At 35.1% G+C, this 17,267-nt stretch overlaps 1 protein-coding gene across 1 annotated transcript; it reads right to left on the bottom strand.

The window, feature by feature from the left end:
• Nucleotides 1–865: 865 nt before the first annotated feature.
• On the bottom strand, nt 866–12,277 carry LOC113762846 (pleiotropic drug resistance protein 3-like). Its single transcript, XM_027306463.1, has 24 exons — nt 11,898–12,277; nt 11,493–11,616; nt 10,705–10,790; nt 10,338–10,422; nt 9,692–9,851; nt 9,543–9,619; nt 8,588–8,641; nt 8,411–8,501; nt 7,961–8,262; nt 7,609–7,890; nt 7,140–7,453; nt 6,800–6,960; nt 6,600–6,703; nt 5,973–6,126; nt 5,861–5,894; nt 5,566–5,686; nt 5,145–5,450; nt 4,761–5,051; nt 4,091–4,174; nt 3,856–3,989; nt 2,615–2,842; nt 1,946–2,117; nt 1,225–1,479; nt 866–1,132 (listed from the first exon to the last, which is right to left on the bottom strand). Exons 1-24 carry the CDS (start codon nt 12,275–12,277, stop codon nt 866–868), a joined length of 4,266 nt encoding a protein of 1,421 aa, XP_027162264.1.
• Between the last annotated feature and the right edge of the window lie 4,990 nt (nt 12,278–17,267).

Below are 17,267 nucleotides of genomic sequence, written 5' to 3' on the forward strand. Positions count from 1 at the left end.
TTTTATCCCTAAGATTGTGTACAATTTCATTTACATCCTTTTTCATCTCATTATTTATTTTTTTAAAAGCATTGTTAAATGCTAAAATCACTCAATCACTTGCTTCTTATTCTTATATTTTGTCATTTAGAGTAACCATTGGATTGCATTAATACTAGAATATAGTTTAAGAGAGAGACTAAATGCTATTAGGCAATAGGTCTATAAAGTTGTTATCATTTTCCATTCGTGACAAACAATGATGGTTGAGACCTCTTTCTCCGGGATGAAATCCTTGAGCATCAGGTTCCGTTGAAAATTTTCAAAATTTGTATGATGTACATGCATGTATTGTATGATGAATCAAATGATTCTAAAATGTACATACATTATAATGAATGCATATATATACATGTACGAGGAGATTCTTGAATATAAGAATAGATTCATATTTTTTATCATAGAATCATGTGATATACATGAATTTGTGCACAATACCTTGAATTTATTCATACAACTATTTATTAAAGTTCATTTATTATTTAAACAATCTCTCCTATATAAAGAGATCAAGTAGAGAGTGATTTGCTGTAAAAAGATATTAAGAGTTGTCCCCTAACTATTGGAGTTCATAAACTATATTACTATAGCAAAAGTTAGACTAAACCATAAGAAGAAAGAAAATTTGTCTAACTTGCTAAAAGAGCAAAGACAGGCTAACCAAAGCATGCGTGGGGCACAATTTGCTTAATGGCCACAGTGGCATTCCTCATTCACCAATATTAATGTTCTCACCTTTATTCCTACCCTCCATACACACACACACACACACACACACACACACACATATATATATATAATTTAAAACCACAATCTACATTGCTGATCATCTCTTTTGGAAGTTTAACTTTGAAACAAAATATGAAAACAGGCAAGCTAAAACAATTGGGTACAGAATTAAGATAACAGCCACCATAGGTAGTTGATCATGATGAAATCCAAAGTAGTCCCTCAAAAATTTGGATACTGTTGTAGGCTCTCCAAACACCTCAATCGGCTTGTCAATATCTCCATATTGGGACGTAAGCATTCCATTCAGTGTCCAAGATGTAGGAGCTAAATAGTATAACCATACCCACCACTTTGGAATTTGCTGAAAGTGAAAAAAAAAAAACGATTGGTAAGAATATTAACAAGAATTAAGTTTTCTTCAAACTGTAATAATCCCTTATATAAATTGCTTACTGGCCGAGGAATCAGAAATCCGGCAACAAGGTAATAGATATTGTAAAAAGCTGATTGTAGAACTGCAGCCACTGGAAAGCTTGGTGTAATTGAGACGATCATCATGCCGGTACAATTGAAGAACAGCAAGGTACAGAACATCGAGTAGATGTACCAAAAAACCTTGTAAGCTGACCAATAATACCCAATCATTGGATATGTGATTACCGTAAATGCCAATACTTGGATAAAGACATAAGGGATCTCAATAATGACCTGCAAAAAAAATGATGGCATCATGAAAATATTAGCAACTCTACTGGCAGAATTCTCTTATGGCTGTAGCATATTCTTGGAAGTGAAAGTGCGAGGAGGAGCCAATGCTCTGAAGATATGTCACTCATGGTCAGGTTTAGATTGCAGATTCTTGATTGATGAATGTGTAGAAGTCCTATATGACTATTGCTATCGAAAGGAGAAAAGGGAATATTTCAGAAGGCAGCATCGGATTCCAACAACCATTATTCTCATTTGAGTTATCGCGAATTAGTGGGTTCCAGCTACAAAAGAATTTGCAAAGCAATCATACTGGAACCTGACGAAGGTAAATTAGGCCCTTAATGTGAGTTCAATATACTAAAACTATTAAAACTCAAGATGTTTAATCCCAAAAAGATTCTAAATCTCACATCAGTGAATATGCTGTACTGTCAAATAGAGTACTTGACACTTAAAGTTGTACCTGAGCGAGTGTATAAGCCCAAGAAGCATACATTCCTGCAAATCTTTCCCTGTATAAAACAGTTCGCTCTGTGCTGACGTATGGCAAAATTGAAGACGAATTGTACACGCCACAAAAGAACATTGCGATAAACATGGAACCGAGTATATTGAATAAGTTTTGCTGATTTTCTCTGCAGAATAGAGGAAAAACACAGTCAATGATTTGAGGGGGAGAGGGTTGGGTTGGGTTGTAAGGTGGGAGGGATTGTAAGTAGGAGGTCTTGGGTTCAAGACCTCCCCAAGACCTCCCACTTACAAAAAAAGAAGAAGAAAAGAATCAGTGATTTGATCCTTAGTTACAGAAAGAAATTCAGATCCCAGAAGTTCAAATGAAATGGCATTCTCTCTCTAAAGAAAATGAAAAGTAGAAATATTTTGTGACACATTGAAGTTTTAATGGAAGTCCACTAAGTAATAAAAAATTATTCATGCTTACATAGGCCAAATCATGGTACGTGCTATTCACTATAGGTGCAAGAAAGTAGTAACACATCAGATCTAGGACACGGATGAATAGATAAATGATTGTTAGTTTTCTAAGAAAGGAACTAATCATATTTTCAAGATTTGAGTTAGACATACCACATTAGCATTTTCTTCTAGCAAATCTCAGTATTAAGATACTTACATCTTTTTCCCTTGCTTCCAAAACAATGCCCCGAAAATCAGAGACGTAATAATCATGAACATGAAGCGCATCAAGTTGTAAGAAGGACTTCTCCAGTAAGACCAATGTTGTTTCCAGAGACAAGTTTTGAACTGTCCCCAACCATTTTGTGCATACTGTGTTGGAAAATCCAAAGCTTCATGCCCAATAGGTGGCGAACTCAGGGTATTTGCAAGTTCTTTGTTATTCCTACGACAAATAAAAAAGAAAGGAATAAAAGAGCAATGTTATTCTTGAGGAGAATTCTGAGATCAGTGGCTTCAAAAAGAGATTGAAATTTTCAAGTGTTGTTTGTCACAGTGACGAGTTTAACATTATGATGTATTTAGAGTAAGTTAAGCTTGTATGTTGGACTGTTGGGTGGTTTGCTCTATGTGCCACTCAGTTTTGTGTTCATATTCATGCAGTCCAATAAAGCAGGTAGGGATCTATGCTGAATGCCGCTTGTAGAAGGTTTCAAGTTTAAAGAAAGAACAGGGAAATGCTGCCATGTCAAAGTATGAAATGCAAATTCTTCAATTAGAACGATTAGCTATCTAAGTGCCCAAATGGGTCATAACTGCAATTCTAGTTACTCAAGACAATTTAGTAAGACTAGAATATTGGCAATCTTGTCCAAACAACAAAGAAGATGTATACCGATGTTAAACTAGCATGATAGGAAATGAGTTGGTGGAAAGAATGTCACAGTGGCTGTCAAATGGAGGCAGTAGCCACCCCTATCCTCAATAAAGGTGCCACATTTCTAAGAACAGCTATCCATTGAAGTACTAATCAAAAGTAGAATAAGGCAGCACATAGTATTATCTTTCTTCAATTTTTCATTGACAAAACAGCATATACTGTAATTTTGGAAGCCAGCTTCCTGTCTCGATATTAGTCCATCTATCCACTTTATTGAATAAGAAAGGCAAGGAAGTCAGTGAAGATTAGGGTTATCACGTTATGACTCAAAAGAGGTACAACTTGGAGTGGTGGTGGCCAGGTGGTAGTCATCTATCCTCACCCAGCAAGAAAATATTTAGATAGCAATTACAAGATTGATGCCTATGGTCATCTGAGAAAAAGTGAAACTCACTTTAAAGTTCCACACTGTACCATTCAAAATCTTATCACAGTTGTTTTGCACCAAATACACATCATTCATGGTTCACAGTATAGTGGTAAAAGTTCAGGTATCTGAATTAGTTTATTCTACTTACTCGTACAAAGAAGAACGCTTGTAGATCCCAGCAAAATCTACTCCAAGCTCAGCTTCGGAAGACGTACAAGTAACCTCTAACATCCATGTTGCTGGATTGTAATTATTCCTTATTTTGGGCACACCTGGGATACCCTGTCAGAGTCTATTTTAATCAGATGGCACGAAAAATTATATCATACAAGAAGATGCAAATTGAACAATCCAGAAAGTGGCAACCTGTTTTGGAAACTGACCTCAAAGTATTGAATGACTTCACTAGAGTGTTGACCCAATGGTCCACAGTAGATCATACGTCCACCAGATTTTAGAAGAATTAACTGCAATATGTAAGCAAAGTTCACAATTGTACTAATAGTGATGTTCATTTTCTCAGAAAGTACTAAGCAGAAGACAGGATGATTACTGCATCATGGTTGACTGACATAAGAGATGCATGTGATAGCATGTAATATAAGACATTTGGATGCAGCAATCATAAAGCAAGACTCTTTCATCTTATGCAACTATGAGATCCAGAAACATTGCTAATGCTACATAAATTGAATAGCTGCAGATCTTCGAAAACAAAGAAACTATGGCATTCATTAAGTTAAACACGTTTCTGACTATACCAAAGAAATTCTAGGTCATACTGTTGTTGGCTGATTAGATTATTAGCCTCAGCTTTACATTCTTGTTTACATCTTCAAAAACATGATGCAGCAGCTACTAAATCTATTCTCACTTTTGACATGCTCAGTAATGCTGTGTAATAAGTTCAACGGAATAAGAGGCCTTACTGAAATGTCAATTTCCATTTTCTCTTCTGAATCTATTTTTCATATCATTAGATCCTATTTAGTAGCAACATCAATCGCAGATGTTGACTAACCAGCTGCAGTTGTTTCTTGGTTAGATGCTTACCTCATCAAATGCTTCAAATATGTCAATGCCTGGTTGGTGGATGGTGCAAACAATTGTTCTTCCCGTACTAGCCACATTCTTTATAGCTCGCATTACAATAGAAGCTGCTCTTGCATCTAATCCAGTTGTAGGCTCGTCCAGGAAGAAAATTGATGGGTTAGCAACAAATTCCACAGCAATTGTGAGCCGCTTGCGTTGCTCAGTCGACAAACCATTAACGCCTGGAATGCCCACTAGAGCATCTTTTATCCCATCAAGTTCAATGGTCTCAAGGACCTCTTTCACAAAATCCTACAGATATGAAGCCACTATTTTATGTTAAATTTCAAAAAACAGATACAAAAGCAAAACAATTAACCAACTTTTATGAAGGTAGTATCATACAATTTTAGTTTCCGAATCTATCTGCGGATGAAGTCTTAACCAAGCAGAAAATATGACTGATTCTTCTACAGTAATTTGAGGGGAATGTATGTCAGTTTGCTCACAGTAACCCGAGATTCGAGCAAAGGTCTTTTGAACTTTGGGAAACCCTCCAATCTTTATTTCTCCTTCTACAGTCCCACTAGTTTTTCTACCAGCAAGTACATCAAGAAGGGTTGTTTTTCCAGCTCCACTGGCTCCCATAAGTGCTGTAAGAACACCAGGCCTGAGGGTTCCTGTAATATCACAAAGAAGTTGGAGCCTTTTCTCTGGGAAACCTCGCTCTTTCAGGGCCTGAAACCAGATGAGCAGTGAACTAACACTTGTAATTTAGCCCAACATCCTAAGGAATCAAAAGTTTGATAAGAGCAGTTGTAATTACCAGAGGGGTCTCAACATAGTACTGCAAATCTTGGAACACCACAGTTAGTGGCTCAAAAGGTAAAACCATTTTTCCTGCTGAACCAGAGACTGAATCTCTTTTAGTTTCGGAAGATAGGTACCTGATGCTCAGAAGGAAGGCAACTTGTAGGGTTGCAACTGCAAAATAGTGGAAGTAATAGGCTAAAAACCCACCTTTTTGAGATTCAGTAGTGGTAGCAAGGGAAGGATTTGATGATTTTTCCTCCGCATGCTCTATAACATCCAGTTTCTTAGTTCTCTGTTCTTGCCAGTACTTCTCTCTAGATATGATAGCACGAGAACCAACAGCTGCATGTGTTGCAGTAATAACAAGTTGATACAGTAATTTGACATTTCATGCTTGAATATGTCACAAGATGAACTTACGGTTTAAATATGTTAAGGCCAAAGTGAAACCGAGATTGAACAGTAAAGTGAAGCCAAACAAAGCACCAACCGAAATCCAGAAAAAGTATCCGTCAAAGTTCAATCCTCGGGCATCAAGTGTTTTTTGTCCAATACTGGTGTTTGTTGGAAGCATCTATGCAGACATGAGATTAAAAAGAAATCACGAAAAGCAGTGTGAACATACAACATACAATAGATAATTAAATAGGTTACCATAACAGGATAGTTAACACCATAAACGTACCATGATGACAAAAAATGTCATCTAAAAGGTAGTTCTGATCTATCATAAAAGGTCAAACAATAGTTTTTGATATCTATGAACTACATAATAACTGGACATCATTCAGAGAGAAGTAACCCACTTAACTAGCAAGTAAAAGGACAGAAAAAGTATTGCCGTAAGAGGAAGTTTCATAAAGGAAAAACTGAAAGTGCTGCGTTTCTAATTAGCAATTTAGTTTATGTCTAGCCTGCTGTGTACCAATCTACCATAGCCCCAGACGATATGCATCAGTTTGGCAACCACCTCAAATAAGCCCTCATTGGTTGTCAAGAAACTCAATGTAATGTTAATGCCCTTGGTACATTGAGATGCTTGGTTACCTTCTTCCACCGTGAGGACAGAAATTCATTTAGAGTGAGTCCAATCTCGCCGTATGAGAGTGGAGAAACCCAAAAGCCCCACTTTAACCAATTTGGCATGGAGGCTGCAATAAAAATCACTTGTCAATTCGACTTCCTTTTCCTCTAAAAAGTTAGTTTCAGAGCATTGGAATTAGATGAAAAAGTACAAAAAATCTTACGTCTTGGAATTATGAAGCCACAGAAGGCGAAGACGAATAGCAGTGTCAAGAGACCAACCATCGAGGCAGAAACCACAGTTCGGCATACAGATGCAACAAACCGATACATGGATATTGATGCCACGTGAAGAGCAAATAATACAATTAAATGACGGAAGAACCTAGAAAACACTGGCACTTGGTTAGAGGATCACTAAACATTTTGCGTTCAGCCAACCATTCAACAGAACTCAAAATGATAAACATAAAAGTCGGATGAAATGATGAATACTTGTCAATCGTAATGCAATCAAATTTCAAAGACTCCAATTACTTCCAGGTCTTGTACGATGTGACTAACCTTCCTATCTCAGGATCATATCCAATGACATAATAAGTCAAACTTGTCCAAATTACAGCTTCGAACAATGAGAGCGGAACCTTCAGGATGGCACTTGGAATTGCATAAGCCCAAGCTGGATAGAAGAGTAAATCTCTCTGTTTGTAGAAAACTGCAAGCCTTCCAACAGTCATTGACAATTCTGGAAGTCCATTAACAACAAGCAGGCCACCCGCGAAGAACAAAGCTCCCATGTACTTGTTTGCATGAAGAAGATCAAAGCTCATCATTGTCCGTAAAAATATAGTCATCGAGATAGATGCTGAAATGGAAATCTGCAAATGAAACTTGCTAAATACTCAATTATAGCGTGGAAAGAATATCGACAGAAGAACTGAGATGTCTATAAATAATTAATACAGGTGAAAAAAACATACATTTTCAAAGGCAAACGAAGTGAAGAAACCAAAGTAAACATGTATTTGCTAACCTGAGCGGATTTAAAAATGTAGACGAATCGATTCCTTTTCATCAGCAGGAATTCTCTTGACATACATGCTCTCAAAAGTTCCCATTTAGGAAGTGAATATGCAGTAAAAGTCATAGCATCCTTGTGGCTCTTGGACTTCACTGATGGTGCAGATAGTTGTTCTCTTAGCTTCTCCCCATAAGATGATTGTTTAAATTTTCTTGAAAATGCATCAACAGAGGTATAGTTGTAAGTTTCTTCAGTCGTAAACCAGTATTGTGCTTGATCCTTTCCTGAAATAACCTACAAAGGATTCACCAAGTTTCAGGAAAATGAAAAGCGGTGAAAAAACATGAAACAAACAGGTGTTAACCTCCTGTAGGAAGTCTGCTACTCCTTTTCTTTCAGGACACCTAAATCCACAACTCTCAAAAAATTCTAGAGCACTGCTTCTAGGTCCGTGATAGACAATCTTTCCTTCACTCATCAAGATAATGTCATCAAACAGATCAAATGTTTCTGGAGCAGGCTGAAGAAGTGAAATGAGTATGGTAGCATCTAGGATATGTGCTAGTTGCTGAAGGCAAGCAACAATCTGATAGGTGGTTGAACTATCCAATCCATTTGATATTTCGTCCATGAACAAAGCTCTTGTAGGGCCAACAATCATTTCCCCTGAATAGCAGTATATATCACATTAAATCTGCCTTTTACATTTTCAGTCAAAAGATTGAGCTGCTACACTTGGAAAACATGTTTATTATGCTTGGCTAAATTTATGAGCTAAAACAATAAATAAAGCATCTTTTAGCAACAATAGTACCTGTTGTCAATCTCTTTTTCTGACCACCAGAGACACCTCTCCTCATTGGATCTCCTACCAGTGTGTCAGCACAAGTATCAATCCCAAGTATCTGAAACAAGGTGCACCATCAAGAATATAGTAACATATATTGGATGTTGAATTTAAACTTCCAAAAAACCTTTAAAGGACGAATACTTTTAGAATGTAGTCCGTTCGAAGTGTTGTCTTTTGTCCTTCAACAGAACTTGCCTGTAAAATAGCCAAAAGATAGAAATGAACCAGGCATCAACTTGAAATTGACAAACTGAAGGGAAGGAGTAACGAGAGAGAGCGAGTGTGTGTTTGTCTATGAGCGCATGTTGAAGAAAATGTGTTGAAGACATATTATCAGAATAACACTTCAGAATAGCAGAATAGCTGAATAGGAGGCGAATATATCAATCATTTTTTATCACACTTTAAATGCTAAAGCTTCTACAAATTAGCATTAAAGAAATGGAAATAGGCCAACTAATTATTGCAATTTGCAAGCGTGAACTCAGCTGCAATTGGTGCTGAAACATGATTGTTGAAAACAGAGGTAACCACCAGTCAAACTCAATTCATCTATCATGCATTAAATGTGTCACCTCTGGGCAGCAACATTTGCATCCTAGTTGGAAAGAAGTCCTATGTTACATTCAGTATTTCTATCATGCATAAATTGAAGTACCACTTCAGTCGGTATAATACGCCACTTAAGATCACATTGCAGAAAAGCGATTATAAATTTAAGTCTACTTTTTATAAAAACTGTTTACAGAAAAGTTCTTTCTCAGAAACAGTCATTTTCTTAGTTGTGGATTATATGACCAGAATCAGAATAAGCCCATAAAAGTCTTTCATAATATTTAGCAAGAAAAAGAAATATACATGGACTGTAGATTGAAAACGACCAAAAAAAAAATGAAGAAGTTAAATAATCAAAACAAGGCCATATATATATACATCAATCAAATAATATTACCAGGATTTGAGGAAAACTGAACAAAAATTTATGAGGGAATTTGCTTTGCAAAGGCAAGGTTTCACTTCCAATAAATTCAATGTTAACAAAACGCCAAATGATTCAGCATACATCAGATGATGAACAATGAGATTCCAAAACTACCTTCATGTAGGTATCAATATCTGGATCAGGAAGAATTCCAGCCTCTTTCTCCCTTCGACTAAGCTCAGTCATTATCTCTTTACAAGGTGGAAAGGCATAAGTAATTTTCTCATCAACATAGTATAATGTTCATATCTAAAGGGGCATACCTGCTCTGCTTCCAACACCTTGACAGCGCAATGAGAAATCAAGTGTTTCCCTTAAGGTCATTTCACCATTATGCAGGTCATACTGGCTTATATAAGCAGAAGTTTTTTGAGGCACAAATTCTGTTAATTTGTATCCATTGTATGAAATGTCCCCAGTAACCTGTTAATAAGCTGAGTTTTGATTATAGATACTATGCACTGAGCTCTTACACTGTCAAAACTTCTATTCTTGTCAGTTTAAAGGAAGAGCAAAATGACTTCTATGTCATGGAATATGAAAGATTCTAATAAGCCAAATTACTTCTGTCCCTAGAACTTACTAGTGCTAGTTTTCATTAACAAGGCTTCAAAAGCTATTTTACCGCTATAATCCCTCAGAACAATTAACTTAATTACTTTGGAATAGCATTCTTCTGCAAACAAATATGAATGCTCAAAGTTTGTAATTTATTCAAACCCAAGATAAGCTACAAATGTCATTTTGCATAACTCATCTCTATTTACTTTTCTTTATCCCCCACAAGTAAAAAATCATCAAGAGATCAAAATCAAAATCTTATCTGTCTCCCGAGTTACTATAAGTTACTCTATCAGTATATATATGAGCAATATATTCGTCAAGATGAAACATAGAGCATGTGAGGACCTTGAGTGATTGGTTAAGATTTCCAGAAAGCGCTTTTAATAGAGTGGTCTTCCCACATCCTGGAGGACCAAGCAGGAGAGTCATTCTGCATTTAGAATTTACATATATAAGTACCATATAATTCTGCATTCAGAGTTTATATATAAGACGTGAACGAAAAATGAAAGGTTAGCATGGAGAGTTGGATACATTCCAGTAACTTTGAAGATAACCCGAGAGAGAGAGAGAGAGAGAGAGAGAGAGAGAGAGAGAAGAAGCAGAAACTGCAGTAGCATGAAATTTGTAACAGATAACTGATTTCTAAAGGAAACTACGACATTCTTATTGGCTTGAACATATTATAAATTGACTAGCAAAATGAGCATACCTTCCAGGCTTAATGATACCGCTAACACCATCAATGATGCTGATCTTTGATACTAGTGATTTAACACCTAGAAGCCTTGTAATGTCCTGTGGACGGACATAAATCACTATCAATTCTTAAGGAAGCAACAGATGTAAATTAGAAAAACTGCTGAAATGGCTTTTTAATACTTCAAAGGCATAAAATAAGTACCTCCTCATTCTATTGAGGAAACAAATACAAACAATGTATCAGAGAGATTTCCATTCATCATACTATTTATATTATCTGTAAAAGCGATTGGAATTGGATAAATCATAATTGTTATTTATGATAGATAGATACGCACATCAGCAGCTCCACATGGTGTCATGATGTGGATCAAATAATTATTTCAGGGTATAAATGAAAAAGAAAAAATTCTTTTCCAAAATTTTTTTAATGGTGTAAGGCTTGCTGCTCAATCAATCTCATTTCATATTATCCGTGACTTTTTATCTCCAGGGTAATCAAAGCATAGGGTAGAAATGAAGAAGCACTTTTGCATCACACTAGAAATTCAGTTTACTGTAACTTGACTGTAAAAGAAGAGAAACAATGTTTACATCCTAAAATTAATCATTAGATTCTAATGACTGGAAAAATTGTTTAAAAAGTTTGTTGTAGTTAGGCTTTTAGCATTGAATTCAATACTGAGTCAGCTCAAAGATGCACCCCTATAACACTCTTGCATTAGATGATAGAGTAGACAGACTTAGACTCTTTGATTGAAGAACTAACAGCAAAATAGAAGCTGAGCACAAACTTACTGGAAGACTACTTTTAAAGGAATTCCAAAGAGTTGGAAGAGGCTTCCCTTCAACAACTTCACAATCAGCTTCTACATGAAGATCATCATATCTTACTTCCACTGATGGAAATTCTAAACCAACTCTACAGAAATCAATTGAAAGTTAGACTGCAATTAATCTGAAATGACAATGAGAATCGTTAACTATTGAAGAAATAATAGCTAACCTTATAAGCCATAACTACAACATCTAAATAGGACATAACAGTTTTACTTTTTCCGTAGATGTTTTCATTTGTTCTTTTTGGAGTGATGACAATATTCAGACAAAGGATATCAAGAGTCATGACATATTACATTAACTTTAGTTGTCATCAATTAGAAAAACCTTGCTGTCCTGGTTCAAAAGGAGAAGAAACATTACTTGTTCATTCTTTTTCTCATTTTCTGAAGCAATTGAAGGTTGTCATGCTCAATGTGTTTAATCAGCCTCTCAACGAACACATGCCTTTCTGGAGCACTGAGTTTGGTAACATCAATCACTCGTTTTCTTTTATCTTCAGCTTCATTGCCATCAGGCTCATCAAACAAAGATGATCTGAGCCGTTCAAAAGTAGGCAGTCTCTCAATAGCAGCCCATTGCAATGCAGTTTCTTCGTCAAGATTACCATCCCTTCCAGTACTCAAGACTGAACTCCTGAAACTGGAGCTGAGACGCCGCAATGAGAATCTCAAGCTTCTTCCCACTTCTGACAACTCATTTCTTATTGACTCTATCTCATCTGTTCCAACTAAACTAGCCATGATTCTGTGACTCTCTGCACTGCTCCAATCCTACATTCACTGGGACAAATACAGAAAACATCGGTATGTCAGTCAGTTTATATAGGATCTTGACTGCAATTATGAATGAGGTATGACCATACGTCATCCTTAATATTTTCTTGAGCAAGGATACTTGCACGCCATATGAACCCGCTACAGTCAAAGAAGGATTCTTATACCACCTAATAACAAGACTTGATGGTAAACAAATTGGGGTGTATTCACAACTCATCAGTTTTGGCTGTTTCTTTAATGAAAACCTCAGAAAACTGATATTAAATCCATAAACATTTAGAATCCAAGTTACATGATACCGTAGTTGACTTTGCACCTTAATCAAAATATCTGTACCCTATAAAGATTGCCATTTCCTGCCCGTCCTTGGTGCCTTTCAGGCCTTACTGAAGCAAGAATAAGGCCTTTCAACTATTCCGTCAATTTGATATTGCTGACCTTCATACATTCAATCAATTAATTAAGTATATTCTAGGGGACCAGCAGTTCATAAATCCATTATATAACTTATCTTTTAGTTTAGCAAAATTTGGAATCTTTTATAGATTATTGATGATGAGTTCGTTCCTCTGTAACTTCACTTATACGGCTAAATAACACCTTTAACCCTTAGAACCACCAGTGGGGGTACTATCTAGCAAAGCTACCTTTTTTTTTTTTTTTTTAATATTCTCTATAAGAGTTATACCAAGCATTACCTCCCAAAACATACAAATTCACAAATGTTGCTCGAACTCGACTCGACCACTCAGTGAAAGTTTAAGCATGAACTTTGGCATGCACAATGTCCATCATCACTCAACGCAATCAAACAGCCAAAAATGGTTTCTTCCCCACATTAACTTTGTATACATCTCAAAAAACTCTAAAAACAGTCAAGATATATTCAAAGAAGCTTGATTAAGTTTGGCGAACCCCCAAAATCAATACGGCTTGGCTTGAGCTCGACTTCAAACTTGGCAGCGAGTCAAGTTCAAAATCAAGGCTTGAGTCTTCACCAAATCAATTGCTCATTTGCACCCAGGACTCTTCAACATAGATATCAATTGGTTTTACAAGAGAATCTCAGGAACATACCATAATATCTGGGGCAACATTTGCAATAGTTGCGGGGCACTCTTTCTTCACAATTCTTTGATAAACCCAAAATTTTTTTCGCCATTTCTGTACTATAAATTGCAGACATCGACAAAAGATGGAGAATCCCAGATGGGGTATGCGAACTCGGAACAATATACAAGAGCAACATCGAAGGCAACGAGAGAGAATGGACCGAAAATCAAATAGAAGTTAGCAGTAATAAAATTTCGAAAGACGTGGCAGAATTTTCGAAAATCATGTTATATATAATTACTGAAATTTTGCTTAATTTCGCAGGAGGACAATCGGATACACTTTAGGGGCCAAGATCTTGACAGTGAGGGAATTTTCCGTTTCTTTTTTTTTAATTTATTTAATGTTGCCTTTTTTATTCGATTTTATGGGACTCAGGCCATCTGAATGGTTTATGCAATGGCACAATCACATGCAGAAGTTATACACTATAGTTTATTAACGTAAAGTTTATTTCACACGAATTAAGGTCTAGCACTATAGCAATTCCTACAATTCCACATTAAAATAACCAAAAACAAAGGAAAAGGAAACACAGAACTTGAATAACTAAGCATTACTGTAAAGATCCCAAGGGACCAAAATTCAAGGACATTGTCACTAGTTTGATGGAAAACCTCCTTATTAAAAGATCATGTAATCGTGGCGGATTCATATAAGTGACATATGGTCTTGAGGCATGCTTGGATCCGTAGTCATGATTGAAGTTAAATTCATCCAAACATTCTTTCTGCCGCAATCAAGGACATAGTCACTAATTTGATAAATAGTTTCTCTATTAAAAGATCGCGTGTTCGTGAACACAGTCACTAATTTTGATGGATTTTCACCAAAAAAAAAAAAAACTAATTTGATGGATAACTTCTTTACTAACAGATCATGCGTTCGTGACGAATCTATATAAGCGACATATGATCTCGGGATATATCCCGACTCATAGTGATGATTGAAGTCAAATTCATTCAAACTTTCTTTTTACTAAAAAAATGTCATTAATCTTACTTGCACAATTGCATCCACGCCATATCCACACAATGTTCCACATTTATTGCCCCGTTCAGCACAATAATTTGGATCAACTATTCTGGTCCATGTCTATGTGAGTGCTATTATTAAAACAAAAACAAAAGTTATAGCGAAATTTTGCTTCAGTCACTTATGAACTTAAATCTTATATAAGTAAATTAAGGTCAAATTTCATACGCAATTGGATACTAGGAAAATGGACATAGATTACAAAAAGAGCATAGTATTTATAGTACTTTAGAGTTTTTTTTTTTTTCTTGATTTGATTACAAGTAATCTACACAACTTGGTGAGATTTGAATCCAAGAGGCCAATTTCTAAGGCTTCACTGGCGAGACAAGCAATCTAGTGATTTGAAAATTGGACGGGGTTGGCAATTTGAGCGATTGAATTTGTGAACTAGACACAACATTGGTCAAATTCGATCAAAAATCGATTCAATTAGTCAAAATTGGTAAAAAAACTGGATGGTAGAACTAGATGCGAATTTTTTCCTTTTGTTTAAAAATATTTCAATATTATCAAATCATCAATATTAAAATAGAAAAAAGTTAAATATTAATCGAGATGGTTGAGGAAATTGAACCAGTTAAATTGCAAATAAAAAGCTCATCCAGCTCATTTATTAGTCCGGATTTAAAAACATTGAGTCAATTTAATTTTAAATCTAGCTAAGAAATTAAAAAATTGCCAAAATAGTGAAGTGTCAAGTATACTCTATTCATCATCATAAAACAGCCAACTTGGTTAATTGATAGATTAAAGCAGTTGATTAAGGTCATAGAGTCTCTATAAAATTAGACTAAACCATAGCAAGATCTAAAAATTTGCTAGACTGCTAAAAGAGCAAAGACAGGAGAATCAAAGCAAGCGAGCAACATCCGCTCGATGGCTTTGAATTCCCCGACATGAATATTATTATTCTCACCTATATTCCTATCCTTCTGGCTTCTTACGAATTTAAAACCAATATATGATACAGACATAACAAGATGTCCGCGTTATTATGGTATACAAATGACAATTCAAGCAAGCAAGCATTAGTGATAAATTGACAAGATATTTTATCACATTCAACGACCAATTCTATCTACTCCCCCTCTTCTTCTTAGTGAGGATTTTCCGTTTGAGAACATGTCAGTTTGGAGTGATAAAAGAGGTATTCTTTTTATTTATTTTATGTACATTGATAGAAGACTTCTTTTTTTTTGAGTCCTTTCTCTTAATTAAGTCTTGATAGAAGGTAGAAGTTTCCAGTTTCAAGGGTTCAATTCTAGACGAAAATAAAATATACGAAAGTCACTAAGAACCTCTAAACTAAAATAATGAACCTTCAAATTCCCATTTGAACGAGTTTTTTTCGGTAATTTAAAAATTTTCTGAAAAAGAATATTAATATTATGCTGAATTTAGTTCTTCAATTTGATCTCGACGATTCTTTATTTATTAAATTCAACACAAGCCGCTATGGTGAAATTGATATAGACACGCTGCTCTTAGGAAGTAATGCTAGAGCATCTCGGTTAAAGTCCAACCGGCAGCGTGCCACCTACTAAAAGTGATAAATAGCTACTTAAATAAATGGGAAAATCGTTTAAAACGTCGCTCACATTTTGCAAAATAACTTTTTTCGTCCCTCACTTTTAAAAATATATTTTTACGTCCCTTACAAATTCGCATTGATCAAATTTGGTCCTTATCTAGGTGTCCGACTAGTTTTTTGTCGGAATCCACCACATGCCTTGCACGTGACTATTTTTGAAGGGCAAAATTGTCACATCAAAGTTTAAATCATCCAATCCATAGTCTCTCACTTTTCACAAAATGAATTGTTTCGTCCCTCACATTTCACAAAATGAATTTTTTCATCCCTCATTATTCATGTGTACGGATAACTTTTTTTTTAAACTAATGTATATATCTATTTGATCTCACCTGAACAATACGAATAACGTGTAATATATATCTATTTGATTGCTCCTGAACGTACTGTTCATGTGAAATTAAAATAGATATATACAGGAGTTTAAAAAAAAATTGTTAGTTTTTCACTCATGTTCATTCCTTTTACTTGAAAATTGAAAACAAAGAAGACATTTAATTCTAAACATTATCAAGTGTTTATATCGAATTAAATTTAGACAGAAAAAAATAAACAAAGGAAAAGTATGACAAAAAGAAGTAAGTAATTGACACTTTCAAATTTTAAAATAATTATAAGGCAAGAAATTCAACTATTGGTCTTAAAAGTAGCGAATAAAAATTTCAAATTTAAACTGCAATTTGTTAGCATGACTACAGAATTCGAATTAACACCTATTAATTAGATACTCTTATTAAACAACTCAATAAATGAATTATTACTAAAATAAAAAAGGCTGCAAATATTGGATAGATTCACATGGTGAAATCACACACACACACACACACACACATATATATATAGGTTTAAAACAAAATTATTAGATTTAAACCCATATATATATATCGATCTGTTTAGGTGAAATCAAATAGAGATATATTACACATTATTTGTACTGTTTAGATGAAATCAAATAGATATATACATGAATTAAATAAAACTATTCATACACGTGGTCAATGAGAGATAAAAAAATTCATTTTATGAAATATGAGGGATGAAAAAATTTATTTTGTGAAATATAAGGGACGAAACAATTCATTTTGTGAAATGTAAGGGACTATAGATGAATTATGTAAATTTTGATTTGACAATTTTGCCCCTAATAAATGATCACATGCAAGACATGTGATGAATTCCGGCCAAAAACTAGTCGGAAACCTAGATAGGGAC

Source organism: Coffea eugenioides, chromosome 2, assembly GCF_003713205.1.
Source record: "Coffea eugenioides isolate CCC68of chromosome 2, Ceug_1.0, whole genome shotgun sequence".
NCBI classification, from domain to species: domain Eukaryota; kingdom Viridiplantae; phylum Streptophyta; class Magnoliopsida; order Gentianales; family Rubiaceae; genus Coffea; species Coffea eugenioides.

Bases quoted from the DNA above. Each gene is read 5' to 3' on its own strand.
- LOC113762846 (XM_027306463.1), bottom strand. From the start codon at position 12,277: ATGGCTAGTTTAGTTGGAACAGATGAGATAGAGTCAATAAGAAATGAG. The intron at 8,502-8,587 runs GTATTCGTCCTT...ACCTTGTTTCAG, and splicing joins GAACGGACTACATTCTAAAA to ATACTTGGGATTGATACTTG. The intron at 2,118-2,614 runs GTAAGTATCTTA...TCTATTCTGCAG, and splicing joins TGGAAGCAAGGGAAAAAGAT to AGAAAATCAGCAAAACTTAT.